Source organism: Barbus barbus, assembly GCF_936440315.1.
Source record: "Barbus barbus genome assembly, chromosome: 14".
Lineage (NCBI taxonomy): Eukaryota > Metazoa > Chordata > Actinopteri > Cypriniformes > Cyprinidae > Barbus > Barbus barbus.
In genome coordinates, this window is record NC_136742.1 from 20,531,654 (window position 1) to 20,554,706 (window position 23,053).

The 23,053-nt window shown below is 39.1% G+C and overlaps 2 protein-coding genes across 5 annotated transcripts in view; both read right to left on the reverse strand.

The window, feature by feature from the left end:
• Positions 1-1,235, reverse strand: part of LOC306879750 (uronyl 2-sulfotransferase-like) — a 59,581-nt gene extending 58,346 nt beyond the window's left edge. Inside the window, exon 1 of the mRNA XM_079432924.1 lies at positions 811-1,235. Within this exon, the coding sequence (XP_079289050.1) occupies positions 811-1,024 (214 nt within the window). The 5' untranslated portion in view covers positions 1,025-1,235. The remainder of the gene's footprint in view (positions 1-810) is intronic.
• Positions 1,236-2,916: 1,681 nt separating this feature from the next.
• The window catches only part of LOC306879747 (SAM and SH3 domain-containing protein 1-like), a 46,156-nt gene continuing 26,019 nt past the window's right edge, over positions 2,917-23,053 (reverse strand). For 2 of the 4 annotated variants that reach the window (XM_079432918.1, XM_079432916.1), the window contains 12 exons: positions 18,814-18,946; positions 17,623-18,023; positions 15,823-15,894; positions 15,540-15,671; positions 14,761-14,893; positions 14,008-14,177; positions 12,374-12,583; positions 11,674-11,824; positions 11,432-11,560; positions 8,265-9,235; positions 5,669-5,800; positions 2,917-5,537 (listed from right to left, as the gene is read on the reverse strand). In XM_079432918.1, coding sequence (XP_079289044.1) covers positions 5,277-5,537; positions 5,669-5,800; positions 8,265-9,235; positions 11,432-11,560; positions 11,674-11,824; positions 12,374-12,583; positions 14,008-14,177; positions 14,761-14,893; positions 15,540-15,671; positions 15,823-15,894; positions 17,623-18,023; positions 18,814-18,946 — 2,895 coding nt within the window. In that variant the 3' untranslated portion in view covers positions 2,917-5,276. Of the gene's footprint in view, positions 5,538-5,668; positions 5,801-8,264; positions 9,236-11,431; positions 11,561-11,673; positions 11,825-12,373; positions 12,584-14,007; positions 14,178-14,760; positions 14,894-15,539; positions 15,678-15,822; positions 15,895-17,622; positions 18,024-18,813; positions 18,947-23,053 lie in introns of all 4 variants that reach the window. The other 2 variants (XM_079432917.1, XM_079432915.1) reach the window with 1 other exon arrangement.

Here is a 23,053-nt window from a genome sequence, read left to right on the forward strand (position 1 = left end):
GCCCTGATCTGGTATGGACTACAAACAGGGTATATTGGCAAAACCTAAATCAAATAAAAACTGTGAATAGCCTACCTTTCAGCAAACAATAGCACAAGTGTTAAATATACAGATTGTACATAAATACAGAAATAACACACAAGTTGATGCTCGTTGCATTAACATAGATGCAGCATGGATATAGATTGGTTTACTTTGACAGGGGAAACATGAGCTCTCATTTATATCAGCAGGATAAGCTACTGCTTGTGTTTAAAGGCAACAGACAAGTGCATACATACTGAATAAGAAAAACAAACAGTTCTTCATTGTTTATTATTATAAGTTAAAGGGATTGTTCATCAAGAATGAAAATTCTGTCATCATGTACTCAAGCTTATGTTGTTCCAAACCTGCATGACTTTTTTTAATGACAGTCGCCCAATCCCCATTCACTTTCATTTGATGGGTGGGATGGGGGGGTGCAATTAAAGTAAATGGTGACTGAGACTGTCTGCCAAACAGGTTTGTGAGGGTGAGTCTAAGATGACTTAGGTCAGCTGTCTCTTTAAACGAACTCTTCGGATGTAAATATCCCCCAAAAGCCTCTGTCTGACTTCAGACACGTTTGCGTAAAGGTGAGGACGCAAAAAAAGCAAACCTGTCCAAACACGCCTAAACAAGAAAACGCGCAGAAACCTCAAGACAAATTGAACATCTGCCTCGGCTACACACAACGGAAGTGTTGGGCACTTTGATGCCGTGACGAGACAGCAGTCGGTCCAAGTCTCCAATACTGGGGAAAGCGAGAGGAAGGAGAGCGAATCTTACCGAGATACTGCCTGATCTCCAGCAGAGCTTTAGGGGGTCCTCCGTTCAGCTGGTAAAACAGTGAGCCGAGACAGAAGAGCAGCAGTGTGGCCATGCAGAAACCATAATCGCGCAGAGAGAAGCGAAGCCCGAGAGCCGAGAACCAGAATCTCTTCCTGCTGTTCCGATCCGTGCTGTGATTGTTTAGACGGGGACTGCTGCTGGAATTCTTCATCGTCTCCTCACATGGAAGCGCCGAGAATGGTCGTCACCCATCCGCCTCTTTAGATAAAAACTTTTTAGTCAACATTTAAACAAAAACTAAAGTCACTTCACAGAGTAGCTACTCGCGTTCAGATGTTCGCCCCCCGCTCGGTCGTGTTTTCTCGTTTGCTCTGGCTGAGCTATTTTTGCGAATGAAGTTGGGAATCCATCCTCTGCTTTTTGGGGTTAGTGTCGGTGTCAGATTACTGAATGTGGAGGAAAAAGTTCAACCGGAGGATGGACTCGCACTCACGCGCTGCCGCGTGCCGCTCAGCACCACCAGGCGGAAGACGCGAGAAAGCGTCAGTGCTGTCTAAGAAAAATTAACACAATTAGCTGCAAAATCACTAATAGTTTTAAATTAATACAAATATTTTAATAAAAGATCGACCAATAATTATGATCGATCTATCTATCTATCTATCTATCTATCTATCTATCTATCTATCTATCTATCTATCTATCTATCTATCTATCTATCTATCTATCTATCTATCTATCTATCTATCTATCTATCTGTGGGCAGTCATGGCCTAATGGATAGAGAGTCAGACTTGTAACCCAAAGGTCGTGGGTTTGAGCCTCAGGTCCGGCAGGGATTGTAGGTGGGGGAGTGAATAACCAACACTCTCTCCACCCTCAATACCACGACTGAGGTGAGACCCTTGAGCAAGGCACCGAACCCCCAACTGCTCCCCGGGCGCCACAGCAATGGCTGCCCACTGCACCGGGTGTATGTTCACTACTGTGTGTACACTTGGATGGGTTAAATGCAGAGCACAAATTCAGAGTATGGGTCACCACACTTGGCCACACACCACTTCCCTTATCTACCTATGTCTGTAAAGCTGTGCATTTGGAGCCAAATTTCCATGTCGTACTGTTATTCTGAAGTAAAGGGCAGTAAAGACAACAGCAAAGATAGAAACCATTTTAATTAAACAAATATTCAGCCAAGAATCAAGTTCATGACTGAGCAGTTTTTGACAATTTGAACAAGTAAAACTAAATTAGACTCTTTCAGCCATAAGTGTTAGAATGATAAAAGCAGTCTGGTTTAATTTATAGTGCAACACAATATCTTTTATTTCAATGAGGCACTCTAAATCAAATGAAATTATTTCTTTATTTAACCCACTATAATCATGTCTGGTGATTGCCAAATCAGAGGTGAACGAGGGCAAAAATAGGCCTCTTTAGCCTCAAGCTGTGTTTGTTATTGTCTCCCCATTTTGGATATATAGTTTCCTTAGGGTTTTGAAATTATTTTATCAAAGAATTAGAGTAAAAGAAAGAATAGTTTGTCTCCTAATTTGTTCTCAAATTAGGATATTTATTTGCACGCAGTACTGTATTGTCAAGAGAATTTATTTGTACTTTAATAATAAATGATCTAAGAGTCACTTCAGTTACTGATGCAACAAAGCATAAAATACATGCACTATAGGTATGTAATTGTATATGATTTTGAAGGCCTTGTTTTTTCCCCTCTCATTTTTATGAAGATAAAGTTTTAAAAAAAATAAAATAAAAAAAGATAAATTGGGTTGTGTCATTGACATAACTGTTAGTGTTTTGTATAAAAGTTCCACCGAAGGACACTGGTCTCAGACAGGCTGAAAAATAATATACACTAAATAGTTCAAAAGTTTTTTGGGGTTTTTTCCTTAAGGAAATTAGTCTTATACTGTAAATGCTGTTCTTTTGAACTTTATATTCATGAAAAACAGTACTCTTTTCAACTTTGCTAATTATGTTTCTTGAGCACCAGATCTGAATATTAGAATGATTTATGAAGGATCGTGTGACACTGAAGACAGGAGTAATGGCTGAAGATACAGAGTACGGGAGAGCAGTCAGTGTAGGATATTCTTTTTTTATTACACCTCAAAGGGACAAATATTTTTAAGACATTTTTGTTTGTAAATACACAAGCAAAACCTTTATAGACAATCATTAGCGAACTTAAACCAGATAAAATAATTTTTATACATATATTTTACATTGGTCACTGGAGCATGTCACTAACTAACTATAGGTGAAAGAGTATTGCTCTATGATGTATAGTACAGCTAATAATTACATTTGATGTAAAAGCAAAAATAAGTTATTTAAATATCAATTACATATACAGAATGTGCAACCTCAGTTAATCATTTCATATATGTAATTAAGACCCAGTTTTATATCATTTAAGTTGAAATAATTAACTGGTCATGGTTAGTTCTGTAATTAACAAGTGATTACAATTCTTTTTTTAACAGAGATTTGATATTTAAACAGCTCACCTCAACCATCAACATCTGACCTGAAAACAAACTTCCTTAAAAAACTGTAAATGTGTCAATTTGTAATCTCATTTTCTCCACAATGGAATTTAAAAAAACAACTTTCATTCTTTAATAAAGTGCATTTTTACAGTAACATTTCATGAAATATATTTTCGATTTTAATCACATAAAAAGCCTCATTGTTATCAAAGCACTCAACTGATAGCAATTTGAAGGCATCCATTCTGATACAAAGGGAATCTATCGATTCTCTGCTGCTTAAAACGTTCATTAAAACCTTGAGCATTACGGCCTATAAATTGTGCTGCGTTAGATACAAAAGAGTGAATGGCATGAGGGAGAAATACAATTCTAAACAAGCTTTCAAAACCACCATTTCCTATAACCGCAAGGCCTTAGGGAAGCATGGCTGTCTTTTTGTAAATGGAAAACCAAAGGATTTGAAGAAGCAACTGTACTGAAAGGAGTTGAGTTTTCACCTCAGTTGCTTAATCAAAAACAGCCTGAGAGTGATTGTGGGAGAAACTCGCTTCATTGTGCTAAATTTGGAGTGACGTAATGCTTTAAATCTATGAGCAGTGATGGCATCATGCTAATGCCTAAGTGACGTAACAGATGTCAGCTAATGTTGCACTACACACTCCGTTTTCATTTAGGAGCCAGATGCTGTCTGTCTTTACACACATCTCTGAGAGAATCACCAGATATGTATAAGCAAAGTTAAGTCTATAGCACCTTATTCCCCCTGAAACACGTTGTCATTGTGTTCTGAATGACAAAAATAAATAATGCGTCATTGGATATTCCTTCTTCCCAATTTTGAACACTTTTAACTCATGGGCAAAGCACCAGTCTGCAAATGTAACTAGAACACTCCTCTAAGTTAGTCACTATCAGTTTTGATTTGATTTACTTGTATTTTAAGGCTAAGACTGTGTGCTTTCAAGAGCTCAAGGCTTTTTCTACGATTCAAAATGTATTCAACACCCTAGACAAAGTGCAAGGCAATCTGAGACAAAAGAAAAGGAAATAAAACAAAAATAAACACCTGTACACATTTCACTCCAGCAAGCATATTACAGCTGTGTGATGCATCACTGGCATCAGTATGATAAGAGGTACACGATATGCAGGAGTATCTTTTTTTAAGATAACAGGCAACATAAATTGATAAACAACAGCCGAGTAAGTGATGCGTGTTGAATATTGTGTTTTTAGAAGAATGGGAAGATTAAATGTGCGGTGAATATACAGTATTATATTAAGCGGATTATAAGCAGTGATGCTAAAATGTAACCTTGAAGAAAGAAACAAATTAAACAGTTTTTTTGTTTTTTCAAACATAGTACATATTTGCTAAAACCTTGACCCACTATTGGCCTGAAATTAAAATGTGCATTGCTCTGAATATCCCCATATGGCAACATCATGCTTTTGGGAATGACTCAAGAGAACACATCTTTTCATATACATATTGTATGCTTTGAGAGATAAAGTAATATTATATTAACAAACCTGCATGAAATGACATTGCTTTGGCCAGGTGACATACTCTTGATACTCATGTGCTTCAATAAGCACTAAAAACTTTTCTTTTACATTTTTTTTTCTAAATAAATCTCACACTTCCTGAAAAGGGGGTTCAGAACAGTCTTTAAATTCATACAAAAGCATACATTCTCAGAAAAAAAGTGTGCTTTCTTTCAACAGGCGGATGTTTCAGGCCAAAACTAGATGTTTCTATGGAAACATCTGTTGATAGGCCCACAATAACAGTCCTTGGAAGCCAGATCAGTCATTTCTGAAAATGCCAAAAGGCTGAGATTATAAAACAGAAAGGTGGGAGAAAATTCGGCAGCTGTTGTCCAGGTCTTTCCCTTCACCAGCAAAATTTGATCCATTTAGTCAAGTTCATAACAGCTCATGTTAGAATTATGACTGTCCTGAGCTGCTGGCTGTGACAAGTTGGGCTTCACTGAGAAGAATACGTATGTGATGGTCCTCCTTCAAGCCCACTTCCCTCGCTTTCACCTCGTTTAAGGATGACACACGATCCAGCGTGTCAAAGCCTGCAGCCAATAGAGGGGCAGAATACATGGGCATTCCAATCAACACGAGCCAATCAGACACTGAGCTCAAGTGAACAGGAGATGCTGGCTTCCGACACATGTCAGTCAAACCTCTCGAGGGAATCTGTGGAGAAGAGGAAAACACAAGGGGTAAATCTCAGTGCTAATTCAGGAAAGTATATAAGAGTATTATAATCTAATTTGACTCACATGCATGTGCTAAATCAAATATTGGAATTTGCTAAAGTAACTCACAGCCATGCGGTGCTCCTTGCGGAGTTGCTTAACTCTGATCTGATCCAGACTGGACGCCACGTCCTTCACTGGCTGCTGAAAGTCCTCTGAGTACCTCTGTACTAAGAGCTGAGGAATACCACAGCGGCCGTGCTGAGAAACACAGAGAGAAAAGGAAAGATTAGCCAGGAAAACAAGATCTAGTGAAGTTCACCGGCTCATTTAAGCAAATGGAAAACATCTCTAACATCTCTAAAGGAGGTAGAGCTTTTTCACATTTGGCTCCCAAACTCTGGAATAGCCTTCCTGATAACGTTCGGTGTTCAGATACACTCTCTCTGTTTAAATCTAGATTAAAAACACATCTCTTTAGCCAAGCATTCACATAATGCATCTTATAATCTTGTACTGCAGTTATATCTGATCAAATGTACATAATTATTATTCTTTAGCTTGGGTTGAACAAATAATTTTTGCTTAGATGGAACAGCAGCTACGGTAATTATGTCTCTATTTGTTTCTCTGTTTCAGTCTGGATCCAACCCTTAAATGATCTGAGATGACCAAACACCTGAGAAGAGATGATGCCAACCCCTCAGAGGACCTCAGAGGATACCAACGCTCAGACAACATACAGAATGACCTAATTTTGCCATAAGTTAAATATATTAAGTTTCTGCAATATATAAATATATTTTGGAAACTTAATTTCCTGTAGAGCTGCTTTGCAACGATTTGTATCGTAAAAAGCGCTATACAAATAAACTTGAACTTAAACCTTACAGCCCTGTACGGCCCTTAAGAGATGCACAAATTCAGTCATCAAAATATAAAAAATATGAGGAGAATTTTCCTCGCTAATGCTGTATTGTTTCAAGCTAAGCCGTGATTAGCGCCCAGCTAATGTGAGCGATGCAACATTCGCCTCAGACTGTGGACTGAATAACAACAGAAATTATCAGATCATAAAGTTTATTTCATGTGGCTTTTTAATTGATTTTACGGTTGGTGGAGACCAAGCACACTTGGAAACGGAGTTTAACTCACAAACAAGCAAACTTTATGTGCCAATTATAGCATTACAAGGCGAGCGAGGCTAAATTGTTTGTTTAATGTGAGATTCAGAGCTCTAATGCTAACATCACCCTGTGTGGCGTAACTAAGATCCAGTTTAATCATTTTCAGCCTGTCTTTGTTAACACGCCAAATGGCCATCTTCTCTAAAACAGGCAATAATATTGCAAACCAAGCAGTTTTTTTTAATCGTAGTTAGCTCAATACTCGCCCATCTTTGTGAAACAATCAACAATCCAAGTACAAAGCTCACACAAGTAGAGCAATGTTTTGATAGCGCCACAGAGCCACAGTGTTTACACTCCTCAGGGAAATGAAACAATTAACAGCAAACAAGCTGTGAGAGGAAAAAGTATTCAACTTATATTACACACACACACATCAGCTTTAACTTGCAAACATCTTGGTAACAGACATTAATTCAAAATCTACTCAAATAGATTCAAACAATTTCCTGTGCCCAATTTGGGGTACATCCGATAGGCTGTGGGTCCAGGCATAATAGGATTGGCCGCCAATAAAAAGCAATAAAACTCCAGGCAGTCTGAAACCACAAACTGTTCCAGTGTTTTCATATTAAAGAGGGGGCATTTTTCACCTCTTATTCACCTTTTTTGTGTTGGATAATCTCAAATAAGTGACTTGGAATCAGATTTGGTTTGTTGATGAATGTGGACATTACACATTGAGGACTCAAGAAGATATACCAGACTCAAGATGCTCTGCTTATAAATTACACAACAAGCGAGTCCTCCAATCCTTCCATTTTCCCACTGCTTTTGCTGCCATGACTGAAAGGACTTTTTAAGGATACAGTATATGTGATAGTTATGTCTGTGCTAAGCCGTGCATTTAGCAATTAAAAATAGTCGAAGAAAAGAAGGTTGATTAATTGTTCAGAGACTCCAACAGAAACCTACTCTATAGTTACTATAGGAACATCATCTTATATGGAAACTCCTAAGTGAAAATTAGTGTTTGGATAAGCACTGATTGAAATGTATGTTTCTTTCCATTTCTCTTGAAACTTAGCAGTAAATGGAAGGAAAAAATACTCCCAGCCATGACTTTCCATGGACAGTGGCATGGTTGAGTCAAGCCCCCTACTGTTAATCATTGTGCTTTTGTTTAGTCTGTTTTCCACACCATTTTTACCATATGATGCAATTCATGCAAACTTGGTCACATGAAAATGAAGTCCATTAGGCTATACTTAAGTGCTCCTCAAATCCCTAAAAAGTTCTTCACTGCCTTGAAGAGTTGAGCTCCAACCACATTCAAAAACACCTGAGCAAGCTAATCAAGGTCTTCAGAGTTACTAGAAAAATACAGGAAGGTTTGCTTGAACAGACTTTAAGCTAAATTCTGCAGGACAGTGGCTCTCTAGGGCCAGTATTGAGGAACTCCGCTATATGCTGTAACATTTGCATTTTATGATTACAAAAATTTCTCAAAGGAGTTCATTTTGTGAATGCTATGCACTCTACTACTTCCTGAAAACTGTGGTAGGCTACAGCAGAAGTGAAGTGAAATCATGACTTACTTTATCAGAGTACGGCTCTTCAGTGAGGTCAATGCCTTCCAAGCGCATCCTGTCCTCCAGTAGAGTCTCCAGGTCAGTCATTTTGGCATGGGAGATCTTCCTGCTGAGGGAAACTTTAGCTCCGTGGATCTGAGGACATGCTGATTCAGGTAAGTCAGACAGCCAGGGTGGACTCAGAGCTGCTGCAGATTCACCTGGTGATAATGGGTTTGATGGGGAACTCTCGGAGGGAGTGGTTGGAGTATAAATGGGTTTTGGGGGTAGGGTTGGCGTATTTGGCACCGAACCGGACAGCACTAGCGGAGGATGGCGCAGACCATTCGGAAAACGTTCTTTGGACTTTTTAGCAGGCACAGGAGGTGGGATAGGAGGCTTTTTAGGGTGAGTCCGTGGAGCGGGGCTAGTTGGGGCAGAAACCGGTTGGCGGTTTGAGGTCTGAGCAGCAGGCAACGGGCCGATCGGGCTGAGAGGAAGCTGAGTGGGAACCATAGGCCTCTGCAGTGAGCCCGTCTCTCTTCCAGCCTTATCACCACTCTGTTCCAGTTTTGATTCTACAGGATCGGCCTTTGCTTCCTTTTTGTTGCTCTCTGGCCTGCCTTTATCCTCACTGTCACTCTGGTCCTTCCTCTGATCGAAGGCCTGCTCCCAGTGTATATCCCCCAGAGAATGCGAGCGCTTCCAAGACTCAGGGGTCTCTTGGGGACCGTCCAACTCCTCACAGCTTCGGCTGACCGGTATGCGGGAGGTCTGTCCTGCTTTGGAGCTCTTCTTGAGCCCGAGGCTTCGCAGACTGAAGCCCTTTATGGGCCGGGGCAGAAAGGTCTTCGGGAACTTGCGTTCCTTTTTGGCCTGCTGCTGAAGAGCTTCAGTGGAGTGAGTCATGGGAAGAGTGGGATAGTCTGGAGACTTTACACCCCCACAATCAAATCCAGATGAACCACGGCTGTGGCGCGACGCCTTGCGGCTCTTACCTGAAACAGAGAGCCGTGCCTTCACATAAATTCATTAATCACATATTAATTGCTTCCTCAAAGGCTTAAGATAGTACCTTATGGTTTGTCTGTTTTTTTGGTTCCTAAGAATAACCCTGATGTTGTGAAATTGATGATCAGTAAGATCTAGTACTGCAGCAATTTAGTTTCACACATCAAGAGTGCAGCTCTTCCACTATTGATGCATGCATGCATGATATGCACCACTATTGGTGTGATTCGTGCATTGTGTAGGTGTAAGAGTTGAAATATTATATGTACTACAATCTGAAAGAATGTGATGAAAGCTGTCAGAAAATAAATAGCAAAACTTTGCACCTTTAGCTTGGCTAAAGGTAAAATATTTGCATTTTTTTCCAGATAACTTTGCATATTGTTATAGGCAAGTAATATCAGCCGGGGTTAATGTTGACATGTTGTTCCAGAACTGTGTAACTTGCTTATGTCTCAAAGTCTCAGGCCGCAAAATAAAGGTACTCATACAGATTTGGAAAGTGAAAGTGAGTAAATGACATTTTCATTATCTTTTTACCATGCAAAACAGAATGAGCATCTGTAACGCAAGTAAAGGTATGAAAAAGTATGTTACTAAACAGGTTAATGTTACATTGTTTAGCAGGTACCCAGAGGCACAGTTCATTACATATTTCAATTACAGATTTGTTCATTAGTTGTAGTGATTTTTTATGGATTAAGGGTTAGCTGGTTGAGTGAGTGTTAAGTGTGAGTGTTAAGACATTAGGCGAAGAAAACCACAAGTCCAGATCATATTTATTTAGAAAGCATCATTTTCTGCCAATTTTCCACGTCATATTACTTAAGATGCTGAACATAGAGTTAGTGACAGTCAAACTATTTAAGATTAACAGAGGCACAATACTTTTAATATTCTAAAAAACAGACTTAATAAATAAAATGATAAATGCGTATTTATATGCGGGAACCTTAAGATAAATGAAGATCATAAATGACAATGACGGTTGAGAAATGATGCAAGGATCTGGAAATGAAAGAAAGAAGCATTCAAGGATGCATTTGAAGTATTTTTCCTGGGCCATCAGATATATTTTAACAGAATCCCAATGACTCAAAAAACTCTAATGTGACAAAGCAGTGCATGATTTAATAGTGAATATAATAAGCTCTGTAGCGCTGCTCTTACAAGAAATGAGTGGAAATGTAATCAGCACAGATCAAATAATATCAAGAGATGAAAACAGATGAAAAAAGCAAGCAGACCAGAATGCAAGAGATCACAGAATGGATTTATTTTCCACTTTGGCAGATTGCACATATTTCTGATCCATCCTAAACAATCATACTCCACACACGCACGCACAGAGACTCATACACTGACATACACAACAGGAGGAGGGATCAGTCAATGTTATAAGATGCCAGTAGGAGGTTAAGACAACAGAAGAGCGAAAACCTTAAACACTGAATTTCTTTGGAAATAAAGAATGAGAGACTATGCTTCCTCTTGGATAAAATCCTTTAAAAACAGTAGATTAGGTCCTACTTTTACACAATCTACGTAAAATATCACCTTCCAAATGTATGTGATTCATCCACTACATTTTGTATTTATGAAGTCTTTTCTTTTTTAGGCACATAAGAACTTGTGCAATATGACCACAATATGGAGTGATATTTCTTGAAATGGCAAAGGGAGAGAGGAGGAGAGACTTTAAATTGAGTCTGCAGTGGTTTTGCCATGGAGAACATTCTCAAAATCATCCTGCTGTGAGTACAAGCCTTGTATTTGTTTCTCGGAGATTCTGTCTCTCCAGATTTTTGAGGCAGCGGATGGATTCTGATCATTTAGCAATTGCAAGACTCTCTGCATTTTTTGAATTTTCAATTTCTAACAGAATGGAAGAAAGCAGGAGCAGGAGTCTGGGGAGGCTGGATAAGAGAGTTAAAGGAATGATGACAGAGCGCCTCTAGAAGCAGAGAAGCAGATAGAGAACAGGGCACAGCAGATGTGACAGACAGACAGGCTTGGGTTAAATCCAGATGTGATGACAGGTTCTCATTGGCTGTTAGGACACGGAGTCATGGCAGAGAGAGAGGCGTGGCCCAGAGGTGAGAGGATGGTGTCATGGCGTTGCTACACTAGGCTGGACATGGTGATGCGGTTGGTATGGAGATGCTAGACAAGCGCCTGGTTACCATTCTCTAGGTTTTCATTGCTTTCGTAGCAACCAGAGTCCCGTGGGGAGTCGGCCATGAGGCCACGCCCCTCACAGAGGAGTTTCTCCTGAGAGCCAGAGAGGGCGCTGCGCTCCGGATCACTGCTGCCTAGAAAACACACACACACAAAGTTAGGAAATGTATACACTTAAATATTCTTTTATAAACAAGTGATAAATGTATATAGACACATTTAGTACATAGTGTATTTGTATACTTACTGTCGTAATCCTGCAGTAGCTCTACAGCGGTCATCAGTACGGCACGGTGTTGAGGATCTTTGATGTTGAGCTCATCCAGATCTTCTTCCTCTAGTAGCTTAAATGTGTCCAGGTCCTCATACCCGTTAAACAGGAATGTAGGCATGTGCTCCTAAAATACATACATTCACAGATTACACACCCAGTAAAGCAGAAGCACTATGTAGGACCCTTACAGCTAAAAATACCCCACTCCACCCTGGTGGGATTTATGTGTGGGAATGTTTCCAGACTTCAAACACTTTTGTAACGGCCAGGTATCATTATAGTCCATTAACACACTAAAACCACACAATGAGGCTTAAAATGCGGCCTTGGTGTCTATTGTGTGAAGCGTAAGGTTTGTAATGTGATGTTATTTAGTGATGTAATAATACAGGAGCTCATGGGAAGTCTGAAGGGTGTGTATGTCTCGGTCTTTAAATAAAAATTTTAACTGGCATGGGGAAATGACCTCGTCCCACTTTCTCATAGTTAATCTGCTTTAACAAGATCTGACCATCTTTTCACTCCAGCATCCACTTTTTCATTTTCTCATCTCTCCCCACCCTGTTCTTACATTCTGTCAGTAAAGATTAAAGACGAGCCACACAGATATACCAATCAAATTTCAAAGCATGTACGCATCTCAAAAAATGACTGTGTGTGGTCCCTGTCTCACCTTCAGGTTGATTCTCTCCAGAAGCTCCTCGACTGAGTTGGGTTTGGGCGGCCTGCCCTTCCTCCTCCTCCGAACCGCTCGTTTAGGCTTCTCCTCTTCTTCTGCCAGCACATCCACATAAATGAACTTAAATGTGCCCACCTTGTTATTGAGCAGACCCATCCATGTGCCCATGGGCGGCTTACTGATGATATCAATTACGTCTCCTCTCTTGAAAGAGAAAGAGAGAAATTTAGTGAGATTCAAAGTTGTTATTAAATAAAAAAATAAAAACACCCAGAAACTAATCTAAAACGTATTTTCAAATCTCAAATTATCCTTTCCATCTAATTAAATGGTTTTTAATCAAATTAATATTTATTTATTATTTAGCCATGCAATAAGTTGGACCACTTCATATTGTATCACTGTGCGTTGTAAAGGTCTGTACTTGGTCACTTTTGAAAGGAAAATTTTTTGAATTTTTAAAAATCACAGCTTCATCGGAATGGTACGAAACTTGGTGACTTTTATGACATTTGTAATGTGAACACAAAAAAATTGAGGGCTTGATTCAAGCTGGCTAAGTGGTCGTAAAAACAATTGTCACACTTGTCAAAAATGACCGACCATAGGAAATGAATGGGAAATTGACAAAAACACAAAAATTCTGCAAATTTGTGTGTGTACAACAGCAAATATGTAAAATAAAAGCAATAATTCATCTACAATGCAATAAAAAAGTGGACAGCAAGGAAGGGGTTACACTCTGAAACATCAAGAGTGCAAAACAGGCACATCCACTCACACACACACAAATATACACATTCAAATAAATTGGTATGGTTATAACCATATAGCCATAACTCAGAAATCTGAAATAAGAGGTTGAAATCAGATCAGACCAAGAAGGATTCAGCTCTGATAAAACATTCCTGTTCATTTTTGTTACTTTTTGTAGAATTTTAATATTTTGTGTAACAAAATGCTTTCCCTGTGTTCAGGTTTGACTATAGTAATAACAATTCAAAAACTGACGCTTTAAATCAACATTTCAAACAAAATCTAAACATTTACAAAAAGTTGTCTTTGAAAATGTCTAAATATATATCCAAACCCACAACTTAATAAAAATAAGTATTTGTCTAAAAACAATTAGAGAATTTATATAATTTTTATAGAGTTATGTAGGAATCTATGGGCTAAACCATGGAATTGCAGATATTTTTCTTATTTTACTCCCACCAGATGGCACTAATCTGGCTTCAAAAATGGGATTTTAAAGGCATTTGCTCTATTTTAACATGAAATACTGCCATAATTGAAAAGTAATAAAAAGAAAAAAAAAAACATTATATATATATATATTTTTTTTTTTTTTTTCAATGGGAAAATTTGATCATAATAATTGCATAAATATTCATTAGTACCATGAAATTCTCTCAAAATACAAAATAAAAAATATTATTAAACAAGAAATATGTTACATTGATTTTACTGGGGTGGGGGAAAGTTAAATTTTAGGTGTCCGGTCACTTTTGACCATGAAGATAACAAGTGTGACTCCCAAATAAGGAGCACCAGAGGGTTAAAGTAATATTAAACACAAAATGATTTTAAATGAGTTGGATTCATTTCCTGTATGAGTGCAGCACCTTAAGTTTGAGTGAGTCTGTATCATATGGACTCGGTGTGAAGTCAGTGTGAACTCTAGCTCTGCCGCAGAAAGGGCCTCTGTATGGAGGCTCTTCATCATCACCATCCTCACTCCTCACACTCTCTCTGTTGCTGGCCGATGAGTCTGTGGTGCTCACTGTCTGTCCACCTGTGAGAGGATCAACACAATCATTACAAAAGCACTGGATTCTTTCACCAGGCAAAAATCATTATTCAGACTGCCAGGAAAAATCTACACGATTTAAAGCACCATTAATGTCTGTAGCACATAGTCTGTAGTGACCTTTTAGTAGTCTTTTCCTCCATATTGTGACATAACAGAGTGAAATAGATTAATGAAAAAGAAAACAAAGTGGCACAGGGATTCATCTATTCATCGTCTATTGATTGGATGGAATGGAGGCAGATCTGAATACAAGTTTGCAGTCGATTGCAAGAAAGAGGGTTTTATGCGGGCTAAAAGATTGGAGAAGTCCGGCATATATCACCAGAGAGTAGTCTACTCTGGAAGACTTATGACATTTTCATGAAAGATTTCAAGGCAAAAACAAATAATAAAAAAAACACATACATTGCTGAATTGTTCAAAATAAGATCAATAAAATGCATATTGTGAATTTCCATTTCATGCCGGCTTTAACACAGTGTTAAAATAAGACTAATATAAGCAATGGCTATGCTTGCACACAAACAAGCACACACACACACACACACACACCACAAACACTTACTCATGGAGCTCTGCCCACTGAGGGAGCTGTGCAGACTCTCTACAGACCCTCCTGCCTTGAGTTTGGGCTTCTCTAGAGAGTCTGTGTCTGGTTGAGGAGACTGAGGACAACTGGGCGTTCCATCTGGACTGGACTATACAAAGAAAAAAATTTGATAATTGAAAGTATATTATTATTTATAAATGAAAAAAGTAATAATAAAGGACAGCAGATGATGCATAAAATATAAAGCCACAAAAAGGACAGTTGATTGCAGTACTGCTGTGAGATTAATCCTCTAGTTTAGCAAAGTAATTACACTAAGCTACCACTAGGTGGCACTCCAACATAATATGATTACAGGGAGCAAGACATGGTGTTGGCACAAAGTTCTCTTTGCACAGATGAGCTCAACACTGACTAACAAACATACATAACCAGAAATCTACATTAAACATGCAAAAAGAGATGTAAACTCCTGCCTCAATTGTAACTAAAACCTAGTGAGCTGCTTACAGAAGCAGCATTTTTGGACAAACATATTCAACAGCATGTGAATACAGGCAATGAGTGTGTATTCAACACAGCCAGGGAGAAAGGGTGTGTTTAATTGGATTGAGCTTGTATCCAAGCTCTCGGCTACATTAAAAGATGTTTGACCCTAGTTTGAAACAGAAAGTGGGGCACACATGTGCTACTTCCCTCTGGAGTAAAGGCAGGGTCTCACCTCTGAACAAGCCTGCTATATAGCACATAACTCAGCACGGTCAAAGCAAGCACATGGGCATATGTGTGTGTACCTGTTCAGAGAGAGACATGGCATATTTCTTGGACATGCGTTTCCTCATAGTCTCTTTCACAGACTTGACTTTCTTTCCTAGAGAGATACGGGACGTGGTGGGAGATTTCACAGCGTCCCTGTACAAAGCCTCCTGCTCCTTATGCCAGAGAGAGAGAAAGAGAGCGATGTGACTGAAGCACACTGAAAGCCAGCTGATCAACACAATTGGATTACAAACACTGCAGCTGCATATGAGAGCTGAAATCAAGAGGAAGCGAGAGAATGAGCGCATGTATACTCACACTAGGCTCGGTCGTATTGATCACATGGAGGGAACGATTAGACAGGTCAAATCCTCCAAAGCTACACGTTCTCTGTAGAAAAAAAAAGACAATTACTGTGAATTCAAGAGGAAATTAATATATTACAGACAGTCATTTAAAACTATTCACAACGAGTCTCAATGGTTCATGCTGCTCTTTATAATGGAAACCACACATTTTAAAATGACGAGCTGCCAAAAGAAATAGTTCATGGTATGACCTGATTTCCTATTTAACTCAAAATAAAATCTTTCAGCAGTTGTTTAGCATTATGTAAATAAACCAATGCTTTCTTATAAAACCTTGATGAATGAACTGAAAATTGGAACTGAAAAATTTATGAAATAAAAAAATGTGAACTGACTTAAGGCAACATCTTAAATCGCTCAAATACAAGCGATGCATTAAATTTAAATAAACAGGCTTTTCATTTTATGACATTTTGCTGGAAAGTTCTACAAAAGCAACAGAATAAGAGATATCCGGTTCAAAATAAACAGAATAAAGATCAAATGTTGTAGTATGAGACGCTGTTGCATATTGCATGGAATAACATCATGCACTTTAAAAGTAAAAAATCTCAATAGAGTAGCACATACAAAAAAATAAATATATAAAAATAGCATTCATGCCTAGGCTGAAAAAGGCATTTCCAACCCAAAATGGATGAAAGAGTTCACTGATGAAAATCACGGTCATGTTCACATTCACTATGAATGACGACGAGGATCCGCAGATGACAGACTCTACAAAGCTGCAGAAGGAACTCCATATTTATTTTCTTCTTCTACCACTCTCCACTGTCTCTCAAGGACTAAGAGTTTCAATTATGCTCTGACACACATGACTGACTACAAGAGAATAAGTCAAGAAATGAAAGGAGAGAAGCTCAGGATGGGAAAGATAAGACTAGGTATTGTCACATTCTATTTCTCTTCAGCACCTTTCTTAGATTATACTGCAGTAACATGAGTCTACAGTAATGGGAAGAACTGACGGCTAACTGACAGTCTAAGGGATTTCTAGCTTTAATAATCATCCTAGAGATGGGTGAAGATTTTAGAAACAAAATGCATTTTATGACAGCACAGTTCATATTTCAGTATCAGACTTGGTATATAACTCAAGCAGTTTGTCTCTAAATTGTACCCTACTGCAATTCTCTTCTGCAGCTTTGCAGCAGCCTGTTCCTCCAGTGCAGCTGGGGGCACTGTAGATCTGCTCTTCCGGCACACTCACAGACTTCTGCTGGATGCGTAAGAGCACACGCTTGGTGCAGCGATCCATGCTGGATGCCCACTTCCTGTTCGCTTCTCTTTCGTCTTCCAGGAGCCAACGTCTGTCTGCTTTGCTCAGCGTGATGGGCCTAACCAGCCCGGTCCAGTTCAAGTGGCCATACAGGCTGCGTTCCACCACGTATGTGATGTTGAGCTCGCTAACCGCTGTCCTTCCCTTCAGACGCCGCGGTGGAAACAGCCAGCTGCCCACTACTCCGCCCCCACAGCTCTTCCCCTTCTCCCTGGCCAATGGAAGCTCACGAGTGGGAGGGGAAAGGGGCAAGGTGGAGGAGGGAGCAATGGTTTTCTGAGTGTTGCAGGAACGTTGGTAGAGCAGGTGCTTGGTGGAGTATGCGTAGTTTGGGTCAGGCTTATTGCGTTGCCACATGGAGACCGGTGGCCGTTTGGTGTTGTTAATATCATCTAAAGACACCAGAAGGGGGTGCGGCTTTGGGCGGGGCCTAGTGAGGCCGTAAAAAGCGTAGACACTGTCAGTACTTACCCCATGTGATAGAGATGACAAGGCCTTCCGCATCTCTCCGTTTGTAGCCGAGTGGGAGACTTTAGCATTGTCGTCTCCCAGACCCTCCAATTCAGAGAAAGAGGAGCCACTACCCCCCACTACACCCAATCCGGATCCAGCACTACTCTTCCGCGGAGGGCGGATCAGGCCGTGGGGATGTGTGCCAGGGGTCTTCACTAACTTGTGAGCAGGTTTCCAGGCGTCAAGGCTACTGGTGGAGGGCGAGGTGGTCAGGCTGTCCGTGTCCCCATCCAGAGAGAGCTGCTCTTGGGCAAGAGAGGACAAAGAAGAGTCTGTGCACTGGGCAGGCTTCTTGTGGATTTCCGCATACAGAGCATTTATGTCATCACATAAGGGAGCTGCATCCAGACTGAGCGAATCTGCAGAAAAAGAAAGATCAAACAGATTCTATAAACTATTTCAGTTCAGATCTTTATCTATTCCAAGCAATACTGTCTCATGAATTATTTAATAGCAGTGGAATAAAGTATGTAAAAAAATAAATATCAAATAAAGATAAAATTAAAGAGGTAAAATATAAAACTTCTGGCCAATACTATTAAGCCGATAACTACTTCTGTTCTGGCTAATAACTGATACATTTTGTCTACATGGCATTCAAAAACATTTCATGTGAAAGATTTTTTTTTTATTATTTTTTTTTTTTTAAGTCGATGCTCACTAAGGGTGCATTTATTTGATCAAAAATACAATAAAAACAATACTAATAAAAAACTATTACAATTAATTTTTAACTATTATTCTTTTTTAAACTATTATTATTCATTTTATCAGCAGCCATAATGCCAGTCCATATCATATGATCTTTCAGAAATCATTCTAATATGCTGATTTGGTACTCAAACATTTCTTACTATTATTCTTACTAATAATGTTTATCATTTTCAGTTTTTGTGGAAACAGTGATTCTTTGCTAACATTGATCTTCTGTAACATTATCATTGTCTTAGTCACTTTTTTATCCTTCAAGAATAAAAGTACTATTTTCTTAAAATTCTACTGACCCCAAACTTTTGAATGGTAATGTTAATTAAATATAAAATACCAAAAACTAATATTAATTGTTTTAAATGCTACATGTGCAGCATGAGAAATTGATTTTTTAGATTTGCTAAAAAAACAAAACAAGCTTAAGTCTTTTCCAGCTACCTTGTGAGCCTTGTCTTTTTCTGTCATCCACTTTGATGAGCTTCTTGCGAACACGTCGAGTCGAGTTCACCAGCTTGTGAAGCCTCTTGAATTTCACAGAGTCCTCCTGCTCATCATCTGACTGCTCCACGGACTAGAGAGAGAAAACTCAACTTCAGTATAATATCACTTCCTATGAACATAAAATACGTAACATCTTTCACAGACATACACAAAAACAGAAAATGATGGCTTCAACTGGTATGAACAGATTATGACACGTTTAGTATGGGCTTTTGATATTAAGGACATGACAATGCAATATGGAGTTACGTGTTATGAAGTTTTATGCCCAGGAAAAACACTTAAGTCTTGTTTTTGAACATAACAGATGGGTATGAGTGAGCATTTGTGGTGGAACAAATCGTTTTCTTAGTCCAAATGAATAATTCAGAGAGGGACTTTAATGCTGAGATAATTTATGACCAGATCACTCCCTTAAACAAACATCTAACATAACCTGACCTCACAGTTAACACATTATTTATAATACTGAAACCTTTGATACACAAAACAAAGCCTCTTTAATCCCTTCTACCCAAATCCCAAACTTGCACACTGAAATTTAAAAAAAAAAGTATTTGCACACCAAAAAAAAATAAAAATGTTCAATGCAAAAGTACACCACATTATGGGATGACATGCTATTTTTTAACTATATATAATATATAATCTATAGGATATAATCTGCTCTAACCACAGACTGTTTTTAAACCATCAGGAGAGACTGAGCTGTTTTGACCAATATCAATGATTGGCAATTATATATCTGTGGATCCCAACACACCACACACTTAAGTGTTCCACTAAATCACTGAGGTTGAATGTGAACTGTTACTGGAAATCTAAAGTTCAACCACATGCACACACAAAATCTCAATGGTTCACCATAGGCATCGAGTAATCTTTCCTAATCAATGAAGGCCACAATGACCATCATTCAAAATGAAGAAGAGTTACTGGGATGAAAGACGAGAAATATAGTTGGACACACGGCTAATAACACTGCTCAAACAGCTCAAAGTGTATTCCAAGAAATAGAGCAGAGAAACTCATTTACATAATAATCAAAAGCACCCATATGAAGAAAATAACGTCTGGACAATCTCATTAAGGGCTGCTCAAATCCCATCGCCAACAAGTTAACAAAATCACATTTCAAACAAGAGCAAGGGAGGAAAGAAGAAGAGAGAAAGAACAAAAAAACGAGAAGGCGTGCAAAAATGTGTCCAGCTGTGCTCCTACCAGCGGTAGTTTCCTCTAAGTTAGATGCTAGTGGACCATGCAAAAATCCCAACACAAGATCATCTCATGCCGAGAAGAACACAAACTGTAAACTGTTTTTTGAAGGAAACTCTGCAATATCTGGAGGCAGGGGAGTGACTGTGGCAAAAGGCATGAGCTTGTGTGTCCAGAAACATTGCGAGGTCTGCCATATGACCCCTGAACATCCTTAATGGTCTTCAGAGGAGAAAAGGAATGTGGGCCAGAGAGAAGAATGGCTGGTCTGGTTGCAGTCCATTCATATACAGATACAGTACATCCTCTGTGAAAACGGCTACTAACACTGACCTCAGATCAGCTCACTCCGGTGGAGCCGTGATGGTCACTATACTGAATGCAGCTGACACTGATCTCAGTGTTCTGATTAATGTTAAACTGAGCTCAGATCAGCGGGATCCCCAGGGAGAGTTGTGCCCATCGGTTTAACCGTTCGCAGACTATGGCTGACCCATTTCCATTTATAAATAGGAGATCATCAACCCAGGGGCCAAGATTCCTACAGAGATCCATTTTCTCATTCAAACGCTGAGATTCAATTTGTACATGCTGATGTGTGGTAGAGACAGGCAGGAGGAAATGTGTGTGAGTGTGTTTCAGAAACACCCCCAGGGACTCAGAGATACAGGGTCTTTGTATGAATAAGATTTGCTTACCTCATTTCCTCTCCTTTTGCTATAACAGGTAAAACCGTACAAAGGGAGAATCTCACGAACAAATGTCCGGGTCATATTTCACCCCAATAAAGGAATTATAAATTACGTTTATGAAAATAAAACCTTTTTTAAGGACCGATAGATCTATCGATCGTGGGGAAAATAATTATTTGATCCCCTGCTTATTTTGTAAGTTTGCCCACTTAAAAAAAAAGAAAAAAAGAAGGGTTTATCATTTTTATGGTAGGTTTATTTTAACTGAGAGACAGAAAACCAAACAAAAAATCCAGAAAAAAGCAGCATGCAAATGTGAAAAAATGATTTACATTCAAATAAGATTTACAGGTCAAATAAGTATTTGATCCCCAAGCAAAACTTGACTTAGTACTTGGTGCAGAAACCCTTGTGGGCAAGCGCAGAGGTAAGACGTTTCTTGTAATTGGTCACCAGGTTTGCACACATCTCAGGAGGGATTTTGGTCCACTCCTCTTTACAGATCCTTTCTAAAGCATTAAGGTTTCTTGGCTGTCTCTTGGAAACTCGACGTTTCAGCTCCTTCCACAGATTTTCTATGGGATTAAGGTCTGGGGACTCGCTAGGCCACTCCATGACCTTAATCTGCTTCTTTTTGAGCCATTCCTTTGTTGCCTTGGCTGTGTATTTTGGGTCATTGTCATGCTGGAAGACCCATCCACGATTCTATCTTCAGTGTTCTGGCTGAGGGAAGGAGGTTCTCATCTAATATTTTAAGGTACATGGCCCCATCCATTGGACCCCCAATGCAGTGAAGTCATCCTGTACCCTTAGCAGAGAAACAGCCCCAAAGCATAATGTTTCCACCTCCGTGATTGACGGTGTTCTTGGGGTGATTGTCAGCAAATGCCAAAGAGCTCGATTTTGGTCTCATCTGACCACAGCACATTCTCCTGAGCCTTCTCTGAATCATTTAGATGTTCATGGGTAGGGCCTGTACATGTGCTTTCTTGAGCAGGGGGACCTTGCGGGCGCTGCAGGATTTCAGTCCATTGCGGCGTAGTGTGTTACCAATGATTTGCTTGATGACTGTGGTCCCAACTGCCTTGAGATCATTAACAAGCTCCTTCCGTGTAGTTCTGGGCTGATCCCTCACCTTTCTCATGATCATCCTTACCCCATGAGGTGAGATCTTGCATGGAGCTCCAGGCCGAGGGCGATTGATAGTTATTTTGTATTTCTTCCATTTCCGAATAATTGCACCAACAGTTGTCTCCTCCTCACCAAGCTTCTTGCTGATGGTCTTGTAGCCCATTCCAGCCTTGTGCAGATCTACAATCTTGTCCCTGATGTCCTTTGACAGCTCTTTGGTCTTGGCCATGGTAGTGGAGAAGTTGGAATGGAAGATACAGATTTTATGGACAGGTGTCTTTTATACACAACAAGCTGAAATTAGGAGTATCTTCTTAAAAGGACAGGACTAATCTGTGTTCCACATATGCACATAACCAATCTGTGGGAGACAAAATTCCTGCTGGTTGGTAAGGGATCAAATACTTATTTGACTTACTAAAATGTAAATCTTTTTTTTAACATTTGTATGCTGGTTTTTTCTGGATTTTTTTGTTTGATATTCTGTCTCTCAGTTAAAATAAACCTACCATTAAAATTATATTAGGGCTGTGTATCACCAGCAAAGATATGATACATATCACGGTACAGAGGCCACAATATGTATCAGACAGCACTGAAAAAAATAAAAAAAATAAAAATAATGATTTATATAAAATGTATATATAATATATATATATAAAATCAAATTTTTTAATTAAATTTTTAATTTTTAAAATTTATACACATTTATATAGATGCATTATCACAAAGATTTTTTATTTTATTTTTATTTATTTTTATTTTTTTTTCAAGAGCTTCACCCACAACAGCAGTTTTTATAATTCTCTTCAAATCTATTATCAGAAGTCAGTTAAAAAGAGGTCTTCAATTTCCTCTAATTTAATCATTTTGGACATTAAATGACACTGACCACACACACAAGCAACAAAGATGCACAGAAAGCATAGGACGGGCAGTGACTCCTCTCAGCAGACACAAGGCTTTGCTAGGCGGAGTGAGTCATTCTGTAGCTTTAAGCGCTAAGCGAAGCAGTGCTGTGGTTTGTTAACATCAAAAAGCATTGCAAAAACAGCTTAGCTGTTGACCATTAGAAAAGGAGGTATATGTTTACTTCCAGAGGCTGAAAGCTGCTCAGAGTTTCCATGATAACTATGTGT